This window comes from Ceratosolen solmsi, unplaced genomic scaffold, assembly GCF_000503995.2.
Source record: "Ceratosolen solmsi marchali unplaced genomic scaffold, CerSol_1.0 scaffold10, whole genome shotgun sequence".
Taxonomy (NCBI): Eukaryota; Metazoa; Arthropoda; class Insecta; order Hymenoptera; family Agaonidae; genus Ceratosolen; species Ceratosolen solmsi.
The window spans coordinates 11,203,784-11,225,944 of NW_011948412.1; the positions used below are offsets into that span (position 1 = coordinate 11,203,784).

Here is a 22,161-nt window from a genome sequence, read left to right on the forward strand (position 1 = left end):
TATATATATATATATATATATATATATATATATATATATATAATTCCAGTATAGTATCTTTTTTCTCATGTTGATCATGAAAAACTTTAGACGGCACTTTATATGGGAAAAGGTCCTCGATCTAAAGCGAATTTTAAAAGAAAGGGAGCTTTAATTATTCTTGGCGCTGTAACAAGCCATGTACATGCCACAGTTCTGTGTACCAAAGACTTCACTATAGAATGGAGCTGCTTCACGTCTTGGGTTGTACAAGAGAGTAAAGCTAACAATGCGTTGTTGTCTCAATGCATGCATTTCAGTAGCCTCATGTCGTAGGCCTAGGAATTAGTGTGTACGTGTGTGTGTGTGTGTGTGTGTGTGCGTGCGTGTGTGTGTGTGTGTGTGAAAGAGATAGAGAGAGATAGAAATAGATAGATAGAGAGAGAGAGAGAGAGAGAGAGAGAATAAATAGCGTGGTGGATTTAAACAAAACCCACTCATCTGAACCTAGATTCACTGGCCGTAATATACAAAACAACTTTATGGTTATATACATATATATATATATATATATATATATATATATATTTATAATTTCTCAGATTAACAATCCTTTCTTATAAAGAGTATCCTTAAACGTCGTAAGCTTAAGTATTTTTACAGGTTTCTAATAGAAGCATTTGTAAAATTTGTTCCCCAATTCCAAGCAATATAAATATATGCTTTCAACTGAAAAAAAATTATTTTCATACAACTAAGATTTCGCGACTGAGTAGGTTTTTTAAAAATTCTTAAATTTTTTTTCCTTCTTTTTTTTCTTTTTAAAAATTCTTATCAGTATTACAAATACTTTATTATAAATTATACTATGTAAATAATAGTACTAATTAAAATTCCAATTTTTAATAAAAATAATTGCCGTAATTTTACTATTGCAATAATAAGAAAATTAATCAGTACATGCAATCGTAGGTTTTGAAGGAAATCCCAAGATTTCTAAAAATGCCTTATTAATATTGCCATCAACTACAGACAAGCAATCAAAAGTCAATCAGTAAACTCGATAAAAATTATAATAATGAATATAATTGCGCGATTCAATAACTTTGACTAAAGTTTTGAATGTTCTTTATTGCAGGTGCCATCGTCCGAGGGATAGTCTATTTTCGTGGAGCTCGGGCTTCGACAACTTCAAGGGATTCGTCAACTGGGGTTTTCTACTACTGGGCATTGGTGGCATTCGCCTTTTATTGGAGAACTTTATAAAGTAAGTTTTCACCTCTCAGCGCTTTATGATTAACCTCTTGATTTCCTGCAATTTCTTCTCCACCGCGAGTCTAGTGCGATACAAATATAAGGAAACTATTTTTCTTTGAAAATAATTCACGCTATTACTCTCCGTAATATTCTCATACTTTTTACTCGACATTATAAAGAAAAACGTAAGAATTAGTTGTTTTAATAAAGAACACATTTGTTTTGCAAATAGTAATTAGACGTTTATTAAGAGTACTTGTTGTTGATCGTAAAAGCGGCTTTTGATGTTGCGTTAAACAGCCTTGAACAGTCCTCGATCTCAATGCTCTCACTTGATATTCGATTGGATATTGAAGTCGATGTTAATAATAATCATAATACATAAAAGTCAATGTACCCTTAATATTTCATTTGATAAGAAAACGTTTATATAATGATAGAATTTTCATTATAAGCTTATTTCAAACTTTAATTATTATTAATTATTATTATATTTTGTTATTTTTCATAACCGTCTTGATATATTCAGTAGGTGTCTCTTGCCATGTTTTTCTTATCGCGTATTTCATTATTACTTACATCAATGAGTTCAAAATATCATTCGGAGATAATACGCTAGTGTCATTTAACTTGGATTCGCTTCTGTAAACGATAAAAAAATAACATAAATTGATTTTAAAGGTCCCCGCGCTTCTTTTCCATGATTTATTGAATTCTAAAATATTTGTAATATTTCAAGTTCAAATATGTTGCTAAAACATCATCTACTCGATGATATTCCGTAAAATTCTATCCTTCTCTTATTGTAACGCTAGTTTGTTTATACAAATAAAGTTCGATTGAATAAAACAAAAGATTTATAACATTTACTATAGAGAGTAAAAGTTTTCACCAAGTGTATTTATTATTTTCCTAATAAATTGAAGATAAAAAAAATTTAATACACATGTTTATATTTATGTTTATATTGCAAATAAATGAGCAGCAATAGTATGTTGAAAAGTTCAGTTAAGCATTATCGTAAATTAATGTGAAAATATCAATGAAATTTTTAAAGCTCCCAATTCCAATTGTCAATGTATGCACGCATGTGCGCATACATGTGCACATGTGGGATTCTTTTGAGATATTAAATGTGTCGAATGTTGGGTGATAAATAGAGAATTAGAAATAACTTCTGCCGTAATTAACGTAATAACGTAACGGCAATAAGAAACTGAGTTATATATTATCTTGCAAAGCAATAAAAATCTTATAGAAAAGTTATCTCTTATTAGGTACGTTTTAACATGAAAATTAAATTACGAAGATACTTGAAATGCACGAAGTTGATTGTAATGGCAGAGATGCTTTATTATTAGTGCGATAAGATTTATGGAGTGCTGGTAATGAAAAGAGTAAATCTGCTAAAATGCGTGCGACGCGACTTATTGGAGAGCAGCCAGGGCTCTAATAAAGATATTTTTCTTATCTAATGCAAAAATAAGATTACGTTTTAATAATAAAACTCATGACAATATTTAATGGCATTGTTAAGTATTAGTTAATTGGAGCGGATTTTCCTTCTTTATTCATATGCTGATTAAATTAATTAAATTGTTCCAACAAATATTGTTGCACGACATTAAAGATAAATAATTGATTAATAAACATTAATATCATAAACATCGAGCACAATGTTACGGCTTATGAGTGACATAAATTAAATAATAACATTTACATCAATCGTTCAATAGATTAAACAAATAAAAAAATAGTCTACTCTTAAGTGAAATTATGTAAATTGTTGAAAATCTAATATAACTTTGTGCAATATTGTGACGAGCTGTTATTTAAAATAATATAAAACTAATAACAATCGTTACAACTTATAAGACCTTATCATTAGCATTGATAATTTTATAAAATTGTAAATATATAAACTATACGTTACTCGAAAAGTTTTTCAAACAAAAATTAATTACTTATTTTCTCAATACTTGAGAATAACACACTAATAGATTATTTGTGTTTGTTCATTTGTACATTTCTTAATATTAATAACAATATAGATTATAAAAATACATTTAAATTATTATTGATGCATTATTGGTAATTATAAAAAATGCGAAAAAATAAAATATAAAAGATTTTGTAAAATTTATAGTTCACTCGTAATAACGAATAAAAATTAGTGAATTAAATATTATGATAGGAATTTTATAAATATTTTCTTTAAGATATTAAGTTATGTATAATTCGAGCTTGAGTGTGTGAAATCTATTTTAAAAATCAGATTTTTTTGCCATATTTTCAGAACTATTTTTTCAAGGTCATAACCTCATTGTTAGATAATAAAACGGGAGAACATCGCTCGAATGAATATTATCGAAAAATAACTCTCAATTTGAAAGTTATAAAATAATTGTTACCAAGCGAATGTGAATTGCAGGAATGTGGCAACTATTTTTATCGTTCTCTTTCGTAGATGTATAATCGTTATACACAATTATTATTCGTCGTTATCTCTCTTGATTTATAATTGCATCGATAGCCCTCGTTCTTTCATGACCCTTTGCGACTTTATCAATTACAAAATTACATTGCGACAGTTCAAATAATTCAAATACATTTCAAATGTACATAATGCAGGAATAGTGAAAATAATGACCATTGTATTTACTGGATTGGAAAAGTGGAGTTTAAGAAAAAGTGATTCTATCCTATAAAAGGCAGCGGTACAACGGGCTACAACGGACTTTCACCTTTCCGGGAACATTTGAATAATAAGTATGAAATAGATGGACTGGCAGTTGGTCGGAAAAATAAACGTATCAGAGTCGGAGTGGGGATTAAAGTATTTGCAACTGTAATAAGACGAGTGTGGGTGTAACGGTGGAATGGATAGGCCGCGATGCGAGGGCAAAATGACTGGCGAAAAGTCACGAAACTTTTTTACAAAATCATCGCACGCCGTCAAGTAGTCGCTTGTTTCGCGTTCGAAACGAGGTTGCGCGGGCGACAAAGTTGAAAGAGGCGAGGAAACACGTGAAGCACGGAGCCGAGCGCCGCCGACATGCAACGTGAGATCGCGCGAAAAGAGCTGCAGCGCGTGGCACTTGGCGTTACATCAGGGAGCGAAACGCCTGGCACGTTTTGATTGATGTGATATCCGAGCGATTGGCAGTTTGATAAAAAGCCGATTGACTCGGCAAATATTCGCCTCGGCACTCACGACTCAGCAGAAATTCTCTTGCCATTCATCGTGTACGGATCTACCTGCGCTTGCCATTATATCAATTTATGCAATCTCAGGCTTCGGGGATGGAGATTCGCCTCCTTGGAAATTAGGAGGAGCGAACTTTCTCTTTTCATTGCGCATCGCCGTCCATCTAATCGATTCGCCTCTTGTGTACGTGTGCATGCCAGCCTGCGTACGTGCGTGCGTGCGTGCGTGCGCGCAGGGTATCCTCCGTACCGCCGTTCAAGTATAGAAATTAGTTCAATGGTTATCGCTAATGAAAATGTTGAAGTATGCGAAAACGCTTGTAGGAGAACCTTCGGGATTACATTTGTGAATACAAATAATGATTCAAAGTTACTTCTATACTTGGAAATTCATGCTATTAGGCAGATTAGTTTGATTTCGAATCAATATTCAGAGAATATCGTAGACTTTTTTTTTCTTTTTTTTTTTTTTTTTTTTTGTTTGTTCATAATACCATGTTAACTGTGAATCAAGTGAAATTTCAAGTGTATTTACTTGAAATTTATTTCCAATAGTTATGAATAATTTAAAACTTCAATATTTTATTCGTAATGTATGCTTTTGACTTTTTAAATATGGCACCAATTACCTTGTGCTAATTATGATTTAACAAAGTGTAGTGAGATTAACATTTACATTTTGCTCAGCAATGTTAAAAGCTTATATGAATAAAACAGTTTATTTATGAAATATATAGTTGTTACGCGAAGCTGCTGTATTTCTAATTTTTTATACATGAAGTTCGCTAATTTAAGGCCAATTTTTTTCTAACACGCAATATTATTTATTGCACATAGGTGGCTAGAAGTAAATGAAATGAACATTGAATAGAAAATCAAATATTCCCCATTAGAAATAACTTCACAGGCTATATAATTTTTAATGAAAAATTAACAATATTTCAATTACGCTCGAATAATTTTAATAAGAAATTATTTTATTTCATATATCTTTATTGTATTATAAGTGCGAATAGTTAATTTTATTTGATAATCTAATAATTTCTATATATTATTTGCGTTTTATTCGCCAATGATTTATGCGTATCGATTACATTTTAATGGCTCTTCATCAATTGAGTATAACAAATCAGTGACAATAAATATTCTAAAGTACTGATGTTTACTTTTAATTAATAAATGATATCCAACGGAGAATTTGAAGTGTTGATTTATTAAATACAGCATGAAATCAATACACAACCATATGGTGTGTAAAAGCGAAAGAATTTTTCAACTTTTCTTCCTTTTTCTCTCTCTTTTATTTTATTTTTTTTTTTTTATTTAAAGTACCTGCGGAAGGCCATCAGGTGGCTTTGAAGGGTAGCTGGATCACATGAATAATTTTAACGAGATTTTTATCGCTCTCTCCCTCAAAACTCTCGACTTGCGAATGCCATACGAGGCTTCCTTCTGTTCTGTTTCTCCCTTTCTCATTCTCTTGTTTTCTTTTCTTTTTCTTTTTTTTTCTTTTTACTCTTTTCACTCTTACTACTCGCAGAGAATGCAACAAAAATTTATAATGCTCGTTAAGAGTCGAAAGCCAGAAAGAGAGAAAATTTTTTTCTCAAAAGTTTCGACTCGTTCCTTAATTACTAGACTTGAACCGACTCCTTAGCCACGCTATCCTCTACTATCCATTTCAACTACTTAAATTCTATTTTTATCAACATGTGCAGACATATACGCATGAAAAACAAAGTTGTAAATAGGTAAAGACCGGGCTCAAGTAAAGTAATTAAGGACGTGATCGTAGATCGTAATGTACTATGTGACATAATTATTTTCAAAGCCGTGCGTCTCATCGATGCACATAATGCTAAATGCGTTACATCTCTTTCTCTCTATTAGCTGTTGAGGGAAAAATACGTCTATAGATGTTACACGCAACTCGAGTCTTGTTTACACGGTTTTAAATGCCGAGTTAATTGAAATTTACATTTAGTTAGTTTTTTTTTTCACATTTTTCGGACCACTTTTCACTAGTGTTATTATTTTCTTTATTAAATTTTTTTTACAGTTACTTATAGGATGTAATTTTATTTTGTTATTGCAATTAATTTATTTGAATTTTTTTTACGTTTAATTATGATTAAATGATATTGTAAATGCATTTAAAAAAGAGTTCATTTAGATGAATTAGATAATCTAATATATACAATATAAACTTCTTTTAAGCGCGAATGCGAATTATTTTTAACATAAAGTTAGAAGTAAAAATTGTTTTTATAAACAATAATATAAGAGAAGGATAGTAATGTTTAAAGATTAAAATTAATTAATACTTTCGAAAGGAATGTAAATTTTTAGTTCAAGTCACCATTATTTTAATTCAAAAATATTGTGTCATACTATTGTAATTTAGAATATTACAATTTATTTGTCTGATTATTTGTTAAATTTAAATTATTAATATAAAATTATTATCTCTAATGTAGCGTAACGATATATTTCTTATATTAACAATTATTCTATGATTATTATATTGGAAAATTAAAGTCGAAATTCGGAAATTACAACATTTCTAAATAGATAACATTAATATACTCTTTCACGCTTCAATTTATTTATATATACTCATTATTGTCAATGGTAAAATGTATTAAAAATAATTCTTTAATTTTCTGAAATATCAGAAGCATTAACCAAGAAATATTGTATTTAACATACCATTAACTATGTGCTACTACTTTAAAAAAAGAGAAAAAGGGGTTTAATGTTAACTCGAAGACCACGAAATTTTCTTATTATGGTTATAATAAAAACGATAAAAAATGTATATTATATGGTTGATTTCGAAATATATTTTTAAATCAACCCTTGAATTTCTGAAGCAACTACTGTATAAATTTCTCAGGAAAACCATCATCTCCTGTTTTAAATTATTAATTCTCGATCTTACACAAGCTCTCTTTCTTTGTTAAATCTTTGTATTTAAACGAGCGAAAGAATTTCTGATTTAAATGGCGAAAAAGCAATTAAAAAGTGTTTACATTTTTAATACTTTTTCTTAGATCTTACGCGTAAAGAGTGACCTACTCGAGACAATTATACTCTCCTCGTCAAACCGTTGAGATTTAAGGAAAACTTGTTTCCTCTTGTTTGAGTTAATTAAGGGAGGGCACGATCCTAACGAATCGTAGAAATAAATTTCGAGCTGAAAAATTGCAAGTAGTGAGTTAAGCCAAGATAAAATTGCTTATATTACACAAAGTTAAATCATGGAAAGAAGCGCAGACGTGAGAACCCGATAAGACCGAGTTTCGTCGAACTACATCTCTGTCATCGATAAAAGTTCAAAGTGAACGCGAGAGCATGAAAAAAAAAGTGAAGAACGTCAAAGTTTGATCGCTCGATGGTGTCCAACTTTAGGAAAAGTTCTAGCTTCTACTCATCCGAAAGTTTTCCTACGTATTTATAATTTATATATTCAACTGAATATGGCTTTACAAAGACTTTAGGATAGGGATTTGTACAGAATAATAGTTACAAGATTAGTGTCTATATAATATAGTTCATGTCTGCGGTCTTTGGCAGAAGATACGTAATCAATAGCTTATTTTCGACTCACTATTAAGATAATAACGAACATGTAAGAGTGGAGAAAGTAATAAGTATTTGTAAGTATGTTAAAGCTACGTATGTCTTTAATTTTAAAAACAAACTACATTTACATTATTCGATAATAAGGAGGAAAGCTTACGCGATGTTCTTAATAAAAATTTGTAATTTTTTACTCTCCTCTTAAGTGTCAATAGTTTATGTACAAAGACATTTAAGAAAAATTTTTGAGAAATATGTTCATAATCATTAAAAATTATATGGATTTTATAGGCTTGAAATTGAGTGAATATCAGCATGCTTTACTGTTCTTCATTATTTAGATAAGTTTAACAATGTTTTGATAATCTTGTAAGAACTTGAGCAACTTTTAATCCATATGTATATATATATTTCAGACAATAAAAATAAAATATTTTGTTATATTACACTTTTGCAATGATGATATACTTATAGAATTCCGATGTACTAGAGATTAATATAATACGAACCCACACAAGTATAAAGCCTGATTCGAATGTGAATGGTTTCAATAATTTCTTACCTAAATTACAAAAGGTCATGAAAAAACCTTAAATAATCATACAAATTCTACTCAAATTCATTATCTCTCAATATTTCTTGGTTAATTTGCCTAGATAGAATATTACGAAACGTAATGTCACGAATATTCTTAAGTTTTTGAATAAATATTATGAAAAAAAAAAAAAAAAAAATTGAAATTCTGGTATTACACATAATTTTCTACAATATTATATAATATTCCTTATATACTTGTATATTATTTAATATATAAGTATAAGTGTCTACCGTTGAAAATAAGTACTAACAATTTTACTTGTAAATGCACATTTTTATGAACTGACAAGTTTCTTCAATATTATTATTCACTTTTTTTAAGGCAAGTAAAATTTATCTTCTAATCATTGCTTCCATTTTATTTTGATTCGTAATATCTTACGCTTTTAATATAACCATTCTTACTGCATAATAAACCAGTTCAGAAAATTTAATTCGAACTTTATTAATGTAAATTTTAAATAATTAAAAATCTGTATTCAAAAGTAATTTAATATTTAAAGAAATTCACAACGTCATAATTATGTTTATAAGCTATATATATAATATAGTAAAAATTTTCACAAAAAGTCTTATGATATAAAATTAAAATGTATAGAAGTTAGATTTCGCGTGAATTATTAGAATGATTTAGAGCGTGAAAATTTTTATTTTGAAAATAATAAACTGCAAGTGTTCTTTTACAAAAAAAAAAAAAAAAAAAAAAGCTTGAAAGAAATATACATGTAAATATTTTGTTTACGATTCTTTAGATTCAGTTTTATTTAAAAATGACAGGCCTTCCTTTTGTTCGAAAATTAGAATTTCTATATAGTTTTCTTTATTAAAAACTACTTTAATAGACGTTTCATCTATCGATGGTATAATTATTTCGTTTATGATTTTTTCTACTTTTTGAATAAAAATAATAATTTAATAAATCGCATCCAAGTATGCACCAACAAATATGAAATTCGATATGAAGCGAACTTCAATTACAATAATTAGAAATTTCCTACGAACATCAAGACTTGATCAAAGCAACTCATTATAGATTTATAATAATCATTATAACAATCATTATAAATCTACAAGAGATATAATTATTATGTTCAATAGCTTTAACAAATTCTCTTTTACAATATTCAATATTTCACGAAAGCCCGAGCAATAATAAGATACAATAGAGTCTTCTTTCGTTCTCCTATCCTCTTCAATATTTTAGAAAGAATCACTCAGAGTATTGTTTATTATTTAGTCGGGAGAGGTGTTCGAAGAACAAAGGGAAGCTACTTGTCCTTTTCTTTATGACACTCGTCGCGGGCTTGCGCTTCCAAGATGAACGATAATAAGATTGGAGTAAGGTTGAAGTAGAAACCGAATGTTTAAGAATAAAATCTTCTGGGCATTTAGAAAGTGGCGAATCGATTGTAAATGTGTAGTAGTATAGTATTCCATAGTATTCTATTCCCGCTTATTCATATCACGTTACTTTATTACTCGTTATTGTTTAAATTAGTAAGTTATTAAATTAGGAAGTTGTTTATTCACGTGACATTTTTTTTTTTTTTTTTTTTAATAAACATGTTATTTATATGAACGTTTTAGTGTTTGTAATTCTTTGTACTAAAAAGGATATTTTCAAAAAATCGAAGTTTCTGCAATGGAAATAAATGTAACAGAATTTTTTAAAATTAAATTCAATAAATCTTTAAGAAAAAATTATCTTAGAACAGCCATGTAAAAAGATATTGAAATATGATAGAATATAACTTTAGGAAAGTCCGATAATTAGCGGTGTCGACACTCTTATTAATGATCGACTTTTATTTTACGAAACGAATTAAACTCGATGATGTTTGTAGCTGTCAAGGGAGTTTCGGTTTTATTTCTCGATTTCTTGAGACTCGTCCACGTGCATGATAACTTCATTCTAAAATTTAAACGTAAGAATAAATAAATTTTCATACATAATACCGCGACAATAATTGATATACTATTAAATTTTGTTATTTCATAATATATCACACGTTTAAATGCATAAATAACATATACACAAATATCCAAATACATAAATATAATTAAACGCATTTACATTCGCAATATATTTTGTAATTATATTCTGCAATTATATTTTGCAACCAGATACGGAATCAGAGTAGACCCGAGGCAGTGGCTATTCTTTTTAAGTGGCAAGAATGATGCTGACGAGGAACATCCTTCGATTCTGCTGATTTGTTGTAAGTATTCTTTCTATAAATATCTTGTAATTTTACTTGTAAAGCAAGAAAAGCTGTATGCTTCTATTGTACTTTTTATCCTGCGTCATTCTTTCGTCTTTCATCATTATTTTACTTGTGGTTTTCTTTATATTATCTTTATATTACCTCTTATACAGCTTAAACGCGTTGCGTTGTTATACATTAATATTGAATTTGATGATATAAAGATTGTGAACAGATGATTAATGAACTATTTTTTTCGGTCAGTGTGAAATTTCATTTAAATTATTTGCAAGGACATTAAACATAATTTTTTTTTTTTTTTTTTTTTTTTTTTTTTTTTTTTTGTCAATAAATTCTACTGACATATCGGACAAAAAGCATTAAGACCGTAGCGCGTTGTTGGCCGAATGATACATTTTTTTCATTACAAACAATAAATTGATATGCATTAAAAATTATTTTACGAAAATAAAAGTTTAAAATAGTCGATGTAGGGATAAATTTTAATTATAAATGTATGGAAATGTGAATTGATAATTAAGCATATAGAGATGAATATGTCGTTTACTAGTTTGTGAATTCAAATAGCGGAAACTCCAATTTCAAAATATAATGAAACAGTAAAGGATTTATTTGTTAATGACTATTGAAAACCGACTATTCGCATATGCATTGTTTAACAAGGACTTTATCATTACTTCAGTCGAATAAAAATTTTGCAGGAAAATTGTAAAAGTTAGTTCCTGTTTAAAAATTATTTGATCAATCGATATTGGCTAAAACGTAAAAGCCACCTCGAACGATTAGAAGATTAAACCAGAGATTGCGAGTTCATTTGACAAATTTTACATTAATGCAGATGATTCTAATAAAAAAGTTTGATTTTTCATTATAGATAATATATTAGGGATGACAGTTTAACGAGTGTACAATTATTTGATTATGTAGGAGAATTAATAACATGATATATATTTTTTCTTAGCAGTAAAGCACAAATACAATCACATTAAAGATACTCACTAATGTTCTTGTCATGTGTTTTATCTTGTTGTTGTAGTATTTTGATTTTATTTTTAATTAATCGTTAAAAATAATATTTATGGGAATGCAGAATTTAATATAAATAATCATATTATGTGATAATAGATGGTTGGGTAAATTAATTCGTAAATATTTACAAATTTTTCGCATTGCTCCGAAGAAAGTATTAATTCAGCAAATAAGTTTGTAAGGTTATCGGTAGGAAATTGTTTTATTATAGAGAGTAGATTATATAATAGAACACTGATATGTGATATCAAATTGCAGAAAGAGTCTTTGAAAATAAATTTTACTCTATTCGTTGGTTAATTTAATATAGAAAATATTTTCAGACAATTTAAAATGTTTATTTTCATAAGCATTGAAAGTATACGGTAATATCATTATGATCGTTAAATAGGAATTTTATTGGTTATTTATCTAAAAGCTTATTCACCTTTGACTTTTGAAAATGTTTTGAAAATGACCAATTCTATATTTCTATTATGTTTCATTTTACTTTATTTAACTTTTTACTATAATCTAATTTGTTTCTGAATACTTGGAAAATTATAATTTGTTCGTATGAAATACAGTGTTTAAGATTTGACCAGATTCAGTTCAGATTTTTAATTTAAGTCTTTGCTTGATTTGTATTTAACTCTTCAAAAAAGACTCTTCATTCATTGATTTTCTTCTTATTAAAAGATTATTTTAACAAATAAATGACAATATATTTCGACTTATTTATATATATATATATATATATATATATATCATCTTACTATCTACGATTATCGACAATTGTCAGTTAGTTTAATCTCGGATAGTTTATCACACCTTTCATAATTGCATTTCGTAAATAATTATAAAATAGAGCAAAGAAAAAAATGTACTTCATTATATAATCGAAATATGAGATATCTTTGGTATTTTAAAGTAATTTAAAAATAACAATTAGTCAACAAGTATGGCATTCTGTCATCGATGCATAAATTCCATTAGTAGACATACAAATGTATGGGCCATTATATTATTGAGGAGTTCAGAAAAATTTAATGTAATTATTCGTACTACATGCAATCCGTCGAAAGCCGTATCAACTTGCTGCGATGCATGTACTGAATATGATGCAAATGGTACGGAAATTCAGCTACTTGTAAATCATAATTGAATACAAATTATGGTTAAAGGATTACCGTACATACCTAAGCGACAATGAAATAACAAGTGTTTTGTATACATTTTCAACATCATTCTCTTAGGATATCTACTTTTAGCCTGGGATTATACAAAACGACGAGTTTATGTTTTTCGACATTTGTTGTTGAATTTGTTGTTGTTTTTTTTTTAATAATTAATAAGTTTTAATAATTAATATTTGTTCAGTTGTCAATGTAATTGCTTAATAGTGAATTTTTTATAATGCATAAAAAAATAATTAATGAATTAACTGTAAAATTGATTTAATATCTAATATTAATTTAATATTCATTTCAAGTCAATATCAATAAGATATTGCATCCCAATGCTATTTTATGACCGAATTTCAAATGAACTATTGTTCCAAATCCAATTTTATTACGTACTTCGTAATTGAATATCTACACATCCTTTAGTAGAAAGGAGTAGTTTTTTTGTAAATGCTGACTTGGAAATTAAATGCAAAATAAGTCCACAAAGAACCAATATTTGTTTAGTTATTTTTCTTTCTTTTTTCTTTTTTTGCACTTCTCATGAAGCCCAAGATATATTCGTTGTTATATTTTGCATTTATACATTGTCTATGACATAAACAATTGTAAATGACATATACAAAAACAAAAAAAAAAAACAAAAAAAATAGTGTATTTTTTTTTGTAAGTGTCCATCAAATACGAAATTTGCATCATTATTGAATAATTTGATAAAATGTTAGTAAGCTTAGTAAATGCATTAATTACCCAATGTAAGTTGGACGAACTATAGGATAATAATATATTTGAATTAGTTTATTAATCAAATTAGTGTATCAGTTATGTAATTCACGATAGAATTCCATTAAGGATGGTAGCTCATCCAACTCAATACTAAATCAGATATTTCACATAATCAACTAATAGATATTCCTCAGTACAATACTTATATTACGTATTTTCAAGATTTGAATACTTTTAATTCCACAGTTGAAATGCTGAAACTAATGATTGAAATTGCTAAATTCATTGAAATTATTTTATGTATACAATGTTAATATAATATATTATACAATGGTTTGAAATTATAATAATAAAAAAAAAAAAAAAAAAAAAAAAAAAAAAATGCAATATATTGTTGAAGCTATTAAAATCTTTAGACAATAATTGAAAATTTATTATCGAAATCCACGTTGTAACTGTATTCAGGTTATTGCGATTTTCTAGACTATTTTCTACAACTTTCGATAAAATATTCAAGTTTTATGAGTAACAAATCCACAAATCACGGTGCATATAAATTGAATTTTATTTGAAAAAATTGTGATCAAAGAAGAAAATATAGATTATCACGCAATCACGTGATTCAATCTTTATACTTACAACGTGAAGCATAAGCAATTCTCAATAAGCGCTTACGTAATTAGTACAATTACAATTACAAATATTCATGCAAATATATATATATATATATATAACCCAACCGATATTCCCTATAAAGGTTCCTATAAAGGTCGATGGCTAATAGTTGACTTTACCCGTAATGTAGTATATGTAATATATATGAATAATGTAATATATATGAATTTCAAATAATACTAACACATCGGAATGAAAAATACATCGTGGTACAACTGTTTTACGAAACTTATAAGACGACCGAGTATTGTCGTGGTGCACCTGACATTTGTTCGAAATACCTTAATAGGTTCCTGAATTTTGATAAGGGACCGGATATTCCAAACCATCCATTGAAAGTTTAATTATGAAACCTTATAATCCACCTTATAATCGAGTCGTATAAAAATTATCAAGATAATTTTAATTGCCGTCGTTGATATTTCGGATGGCCGTACACATTATTTTTAACGATAAATTCTTTTAAATATTTTTATTTGTCAGTTACAATATCATATAATCAATATAATAATATAGAGTAATCAATGGGCAGTATAATAATCGAATAGAGAATAGATAAAATCTAATAGTAAAATTAATTTACGATAAATTCTTAAAAAAGAGTTAATATTTTTCGTCAATATTCTTATACATTGAAGATTATATATTTATTGATTCTATTGATAATTGAAATCTATGTGATAGCATGAAAGTAAGACAGTTTGCCTAATATTATCAAATGATTAAGCAGTATATGCTTTTATTACGTGCCTGAAAGGATTCTTTGCTCGTTGAGGAATAACTCATTTTATGTATTCAGAAAATCTTAAGAATTTTGTTGGTACTGAGAAGGTCTTTAAGGAATTAGCATAACAGATAGAAGCATTCATTCAAGACTACAAGGCCAAAATTTGTTAAGAATTTATGTGAACTAAATAAATGATTACTCGGCAATTAAAATCATTTTATTAATTTAGAATTATTATATTCTATACATGGATGATTAAATGATATTTTTCTTATTAACTGCAATCATGTGGATGAAAGTTAACGTTATATTTTTTCCTCCTTTAAAGGCTTATTTTTTCATTAGTATTACAATAAATTTGATGTGATGTGATTCTTATTTATTCAGTATTTTGTTCAAATTTCTATTAATATTAATAAACAATTAAATTAACTGCGAATAACAGCTATTTATATGATAAGTTTATTTATTTACTTCCCTACTATATTTCTCTAATTCATTGACAAATTTCACGCGATTTTTTCTTTTTTTTTTTTTCAATAATAATTACTAAAACGTGGTTGGTGAAACGATTGCACTTTCAATTCGAATTCTCATCGTTTCCTAAATAATTTCGAATAATTTCGAATAATTTTATTTTATCTATGGGGAAGCATGCTTCTTGGCCTATTATTATTTTACTTTGACCGAATAATGCATCTCGTTTTATTTGCTATTTACAGAAAATTCTGAGGCTTGAGCCAATCGTCGACGAATCATTGAGAGTGAACATTGTTCAAATTGCAAATTGCATTGAGAATATTTATTCGATTATCGGAAACTTGTATATAAGGTATTTCATAGATAGACAATCGATAAAAATCGAAGCAATTCTGAAATCTTGACTCCTAATTCCCTAGTTATACAAATCAATGATCGTCATCCTTTAATTTTTACTCATTGTACTATCAATAATTCTATAATGTATTCTCTAGAGAAAGATTAATGATAAATTTTAATAAATCGCTGAAGTTTCTGGAAGCTCGATCAACAATTGTGATAATAATTTGCAGACAGCAGCCACGGAAAATATCTAAATGAAATGATATCACGCAGCAAGTGGCAAACTGCCAGCGATTAAAGCAGCATTGAAACAAGTACTCATGTTGTATTCTAGGAGGATCACTTTCTATTAATAAAATAAAATGTTGTATGTTTCATTGCGAAATATCCCAGAGAAGATTGAATCACGTATATAACCCACAATGTATTAGGCATTTATAAAAAATACCTTAAATATTCTTTTAATAAATTTTCATTAAATAATTTACCATTATTTATAATATGTATAGTTTTTTGTAATTAATAAGAATAATTGTCATTTCGTTTGCCTTTTCTTTAATCTCATAATTAAGGCTTTATTTCGTATTATATTTCAATCACGTAATTCGTAATATGTGTATGTGTCCGAGGGCGCGCGTGTGCTAGTACGTGCGTGTTTAACGGGATCGTTAGTCCCATAACTGTAGTATTTTTTTTTCATTTTTTATTTTTGTTATTGTAGACTACAGTACGGATGTATAAATATACAAGAGAAAATTATTAATCACTTGATTGTTATAAAGTTCTTACATTTATATTTTTCTTTCTCTGAAAAATTAACCATTGAAGCTTTACGCCAATTTTTTTCATTTCGGTGATCAAGAAATTATCGATGTTCCACGAACAGTTTCCCACGATGTTGTAACTATCGATCGACATGTGAACAGCACTTTTATAAAATGGAGCATTTTGTTTAAGGATTATTTTAGTCAACATATTTCGATAGTCGTCACTTTAGCTAATACATGATTTAATATTCCAAGGTAATTAAATTTCACATTTCAGTTCATCAACAAACTATACATATTCATGGATTATTAATGAGTATGATTCGACTTGATGTCGAATGATAGAAACAATCATATGAATTTTAATTGTTATGTTATCACATAGAGACAAATAATTGAAAGGAAAATATATAATATTTCTAATGAAAGACATCTGATTTACTCAAAAAAGTGAATTAGTAAATATTTCTAAGAATATAGAAATGTGCGAGCTGGACCAAGTGGGTTGAATATTACGAGAGGGCGACAACTATCTTTTACTCTTCGGTGTCGTTCCACTTTTAACCAAATGTCATAATATATAAATTTGGCTATATGGTTTTACGAATTATATGTCTTTTGAGTATATATATGTTATAATTATAAGAAGGTGAAAAGTAAGAATCTTTTTATTAATATATACTTAAGGCCACATTTAGAATTACTTGAGAAACATGAATGCAATAGAAGAGAAAGAATTAATTATACAGAGTTCTTCATTATAATGATTTGATAGTAATTTATTTGTTTTAAAAATAGTTTAGAAATATTTACGTACACACACATATATATATATATAGATATATGTGTGTGTGTGTGCGTGTGTGCGTGTGCGTGTGGGTGTAAGATAATTTAATTAACAAAATTTAATCCTATATTAATAAATAGCAGTAAGCTCGTTGATCGTTGGAGTTCAAAATCAAAGAAATAATTATTTCTTGTAGAAATTGTAAAAGTATACCAACAAATAGAGCGGCTATTTTATTTACTAATATTTAGTATTCATCAAATTGCATAACATTTAAGAATAACTAAAGATATTTATATGGCCGAGGATGGTATGGTATACAGTTATACAATGACCTCCAGCCTTACATAAGAGAAACATCAAAATATCCTTTCGTTAATAAATTTATAAAAACAAATAGATAATAAAATATTTATAAATTGTAATAGAGTATATTGGATATACTTATGCTTCTACTTTATTCTCATCTTAATATCATTAAGTAGTTTTGAACTATTATTCATTATTCTATCTTCCATGTTTAAGAATATTTATGTATTTCTAATTAATGAAAAGTATAATTGATATATTCATGTACAGAAAATATTCCCACTACTAACTGTATTTAAGGAAGTTTATAATTTAATTGATAGGAGAGCAGGACTTAAATTCAATTAAATTTAATTAGTAAATTGGTGAGTACATCAGCATTTCACATTGTTGTCCGAGTGTTAAACAAAACTAAATCAGTGACTTATTAACCTCAAAGTTATATGTAGTCAGTAGTGTTTCATATAGACCGTAGATTTAATATAATTTTAAGATTAGGATTCAACTTATATAAAGAAGTGTATATATGAAGTTACCATTATATTGGAAATAGGAGGAGGAGGGGAGGGTTTGATATTGAAACAGTATTATAATTTTAATTGCCCTCAGCTTTGACATTTCTAAGCTTTTCTCAAATAAAGAAAAAAAAAAGTAAAGCTTCGTTCACTTTGAAGATATTTAGTTTTTGTTTATTTTCTAAGTCCTGTAATCTTATCATCACGAAGGTACATCATAAAGAAAGTAAACGCGTATAAAAAGATTAGAATTTAATATTTTGTTTATAAGATTTTAACTCTTATTTGGTTTTTTTTATTATTATTAATTTTTATAAAAGAAAATACTTCAAGACATTATGATTATTTTATGTTTTTTAAATTCAATTATTTGATTCGAGGAAACTCTATAGAATAATTGTTAAATGAAAACAAAAACATTAGATATACTGTGAGAAACGTATGATTGTACTAAAATAATTTATACTTTAACGAACGAAGTTTATAAAACAGAATTATATCATTAACCATCATCGAATTACTACTAAAAAGTTTTTTTTCTAATTTATGTCGCGAAAATAAAGACATTTTTTTCATATTTTCAACAGCTTTGTTTTTTTTTTTTTTTTTTTGGTTGTATACGATTTATTATGAAAGATAAAAGTCTAATGTATTACAAATTAATGTAAAGTTAAAAATAACGTTAAAAATAAAGTAAAAAGATGAAAATTTTTAATAATGCAATTTTTTAATTTGAAAATTTTAACGAACAGAATTATAATATAGGAATGAACATACATTGGCAACGAGTATTTAGAATTATTTTTTTTTATTATAATATATTACATAATATTGAGAATATCATAAAACGTTAATATTTTTGTTATTCTTAATTAATAATGCATACTTTGAGATGAAAGTTACTTTGTAAGTTTTGCCAATGCAATTGCTATCAATTTAATACTTACAATGTCATTCAAAGAAAGTTCTACATTATGAAAACCTTTAAAGTAATAGGGAATATACGAAAGAAAAGTTCTCAAATATTCATGATAATTATTTCGTATTTCTTTGATATTTTTGCTCATTAAACTTTTTAACTAAACAGCAATTGAAAAATGCAAAATATACAAAATTGTAATTAAATATAAATGTGACTTATATTTATTAAATAATTTATATTAGAGCTTTTTTTATTAATTATTATTTAAGTTGTTTCAATATTTTTTTTAACTACATTCTAAAATGTAAAAGAGAATTTCAATCTTATTCAAAGAAATTTTTACATGATGTCAATGTAGTCTTGCCGTTAATTTCTTATTAAAATTAATATGCTAATTAGATTGGAAAATGATCAAAGAATGTTATACTATATTTTTATGCTTATCGGGAATAAAAAAGTATATAAAAAAATGAATATTGTTTGTCGGAAAATAAGTATTTAAAATGTGCAATATACAGAAATTACAAATAATGTAATATTGATCAAGAAAATTGTATTGAAGGAGAATATTTAAATAATTAGTTATAATAACTGACTACATTCTCCGTTTTGGCCTCAATAGAATTTTTGTTTGAAAATGCATTTTTATATCAAAACTGTTATTTAATAAAATTATTGAAAAATTTGAAGATGCTTTTTTTCCAATTAAAAATAAAGTAGTATCCAATATAAGAATTTTAAGCCTTTAAGGTAAATTAAATTTTGTATTTACATAGCTGAAATTAATAATTTTTGAATTATTAAAATTTTACATGAGATAAATTGAATTTTTTATCTTAAATATAAATAAATATTACGAATATTTTATCGATTATTTAATGTTAAACTTTCTTTTATTTGTTAATTCGATATTTTCTCATAGTACTTCATAATATCATCAATTTAAGTTCGACATTATTATCGTTTATCATTGAACATGAGATTTCTATCTTCGTTAATTATTTGTCTATGGTAATCGGCCAAATAAGAACGTTATTAATTTTTTTTTTTAGCAATAAAATAGTCAAAAGTAAGAACAAATTTTCATAAGATAAGATAAGCATAACCAATAGAATTTCCTAAGAATAATATATTTCAACGAATTCCATACTCCTTTTGTTAAGCCGAGAAAAGGAAAAACAGTTTAAAATGTAATTATCACTAGGCGCTTTAATTACAGTCTCATTTTTTTTTTTTTTTTTTTTTTTTTTTTTTTTTTTTTGACAGCTTCCTGGAACGTTCTTTCGCCCACAACATAAAGTGGTCTACTTAAGTAAAATTACCCAAGCACATTTCATGACTAACTACAGGACTTCGCGAAAGGTGAACGCGGAATAAGAATGTCTACTGGAATTTCTCAGATTTTCCAAGGGATGCAGTTAAATAAATTTTCTTAAGAGCATCCTCCCCTTCGAAAGGTGAACATCTCTCTACGTAGTACTGTAGTACTACTATACCCTTAGCGAGAACAGTAATCTCAAAAGCTCTCCGAGAGCATTAGTCTCCCTCAGTACGACGCTACAAAATGCCGTGTATATTTCTATTTATTTTTTATGACACTTCCATAAAGTATTGATTATAATGTTGATAATAAAATACACCGGAAGCATTTAACGTACTTTTTTTTTTATATATATATAGTAACATGTTGCTATAAAAATATATTCAATTCATTGTAATGGTTCCCTATCAATAATACAAATTACATATCTTTTATAATGTTGTTAAGCGAAAGGAAAGCTTGGAAAAAATTACAATGCTATGTCACTTATTCTTTCATGTAAAACTGTGTTTGTTGAAATAGAACATTTATCGAGCGTTTTATATAATCAAATGTCCATTATAAATAAGACAATTAATCTTGGAATTGAGTATGTTTCAATCGTTATAGCCATGGCATGTAGCTCCTAATGTCGTTCTCTTATATTATTTTTTCATCTATCATTATATTCTTTATCATTACTCAATGATCTAAAGTAGCTTTCAGATTGAAATGTCTATACTTTAATCAAATTTTTACTCTTTTCTATTGCAATGCTTTGTATTAATCATATAAATATTAGATATCGGAAAATACATAGTCAGTTGAAGCATGATTAATAATTCATTATTATTTATGTTAAATTCAAAGCTTGCACGAATGTTCAGTTTTTACAATTAGTCTTTCTTTCTTTTTTTTTTTTTTAATAAAAAGGATACGACCGCCATGAATATTTATCAATAATATTATATATTTGATTGCATGCATAATCCAGTATTGATATACGTAACATTGATGCAAACGACAATTAGGGCTTGACGATTTTTCAGATATTTTTCTTTCTTATCGCAATAACATGCTAACATGCTCATTGATTGAATATTATTCTTTGAATTAAACTTTTTTATCTCGATGTGGTAGTTCCCCAATACTATTGTCACCTTATTAATAATATTTCGAGTTTATCATATATTAAATTATTATTATTATTATTATTATTATTGTTATTGTTATTATTATTATTATTATTATTATTATTATTATTAATAATCCATTGTTGGGCTTATTTTCAAACAGATTTAGGATCAAAGTAAAGTCGACATTAATGTAATTTAATTATTACATGGATGTGTGATTTCTGTAAAATTATTTTGTCACTAGACACGATGCTTTTCTATTTCTCCAAACTCCAATTCACATGGGTTTATAATTTTCTCAGTATAAATATTTGTATTATAAAATCGACTAAGTTCGGAATATTTATTATGTAAAATATCTTACACTAATTAACTGTTCAGCAATAAATATTTATTATTTTTACATTGTAACTTGTAAGAAACAGATTTATTATAT

At 27.0% G+C, this 22,161-nt stretch overlaps 1 protein-coding gene across 1 annotated transcript in view; it reads left to right on the top strand.

Annotated features, from left to right (window-relative positions):
* LOC105364922 (diacylglycerol O-acyltransferase 1-like) overlaps positions 1–22,161 on the top strand; it is a 108,952-nt gene that overhangs the window by 26,254 nt on the left and 60,537 nt on the right. Inside the window, exons 2-3 of the mRNA XM_011502962.1 lie at positions 1,118–1,246; positions 10,747–10,841. Of these exons, the coding sequence (XP_011501264.1) occupies positions 1,118–1,246; positions 10,747–10,841 (224 nt within the window). The remainder of the gene's footprint in view (positions 1–1,117; positions 1,247–10,746; positions 10,842–22,161) is intronic.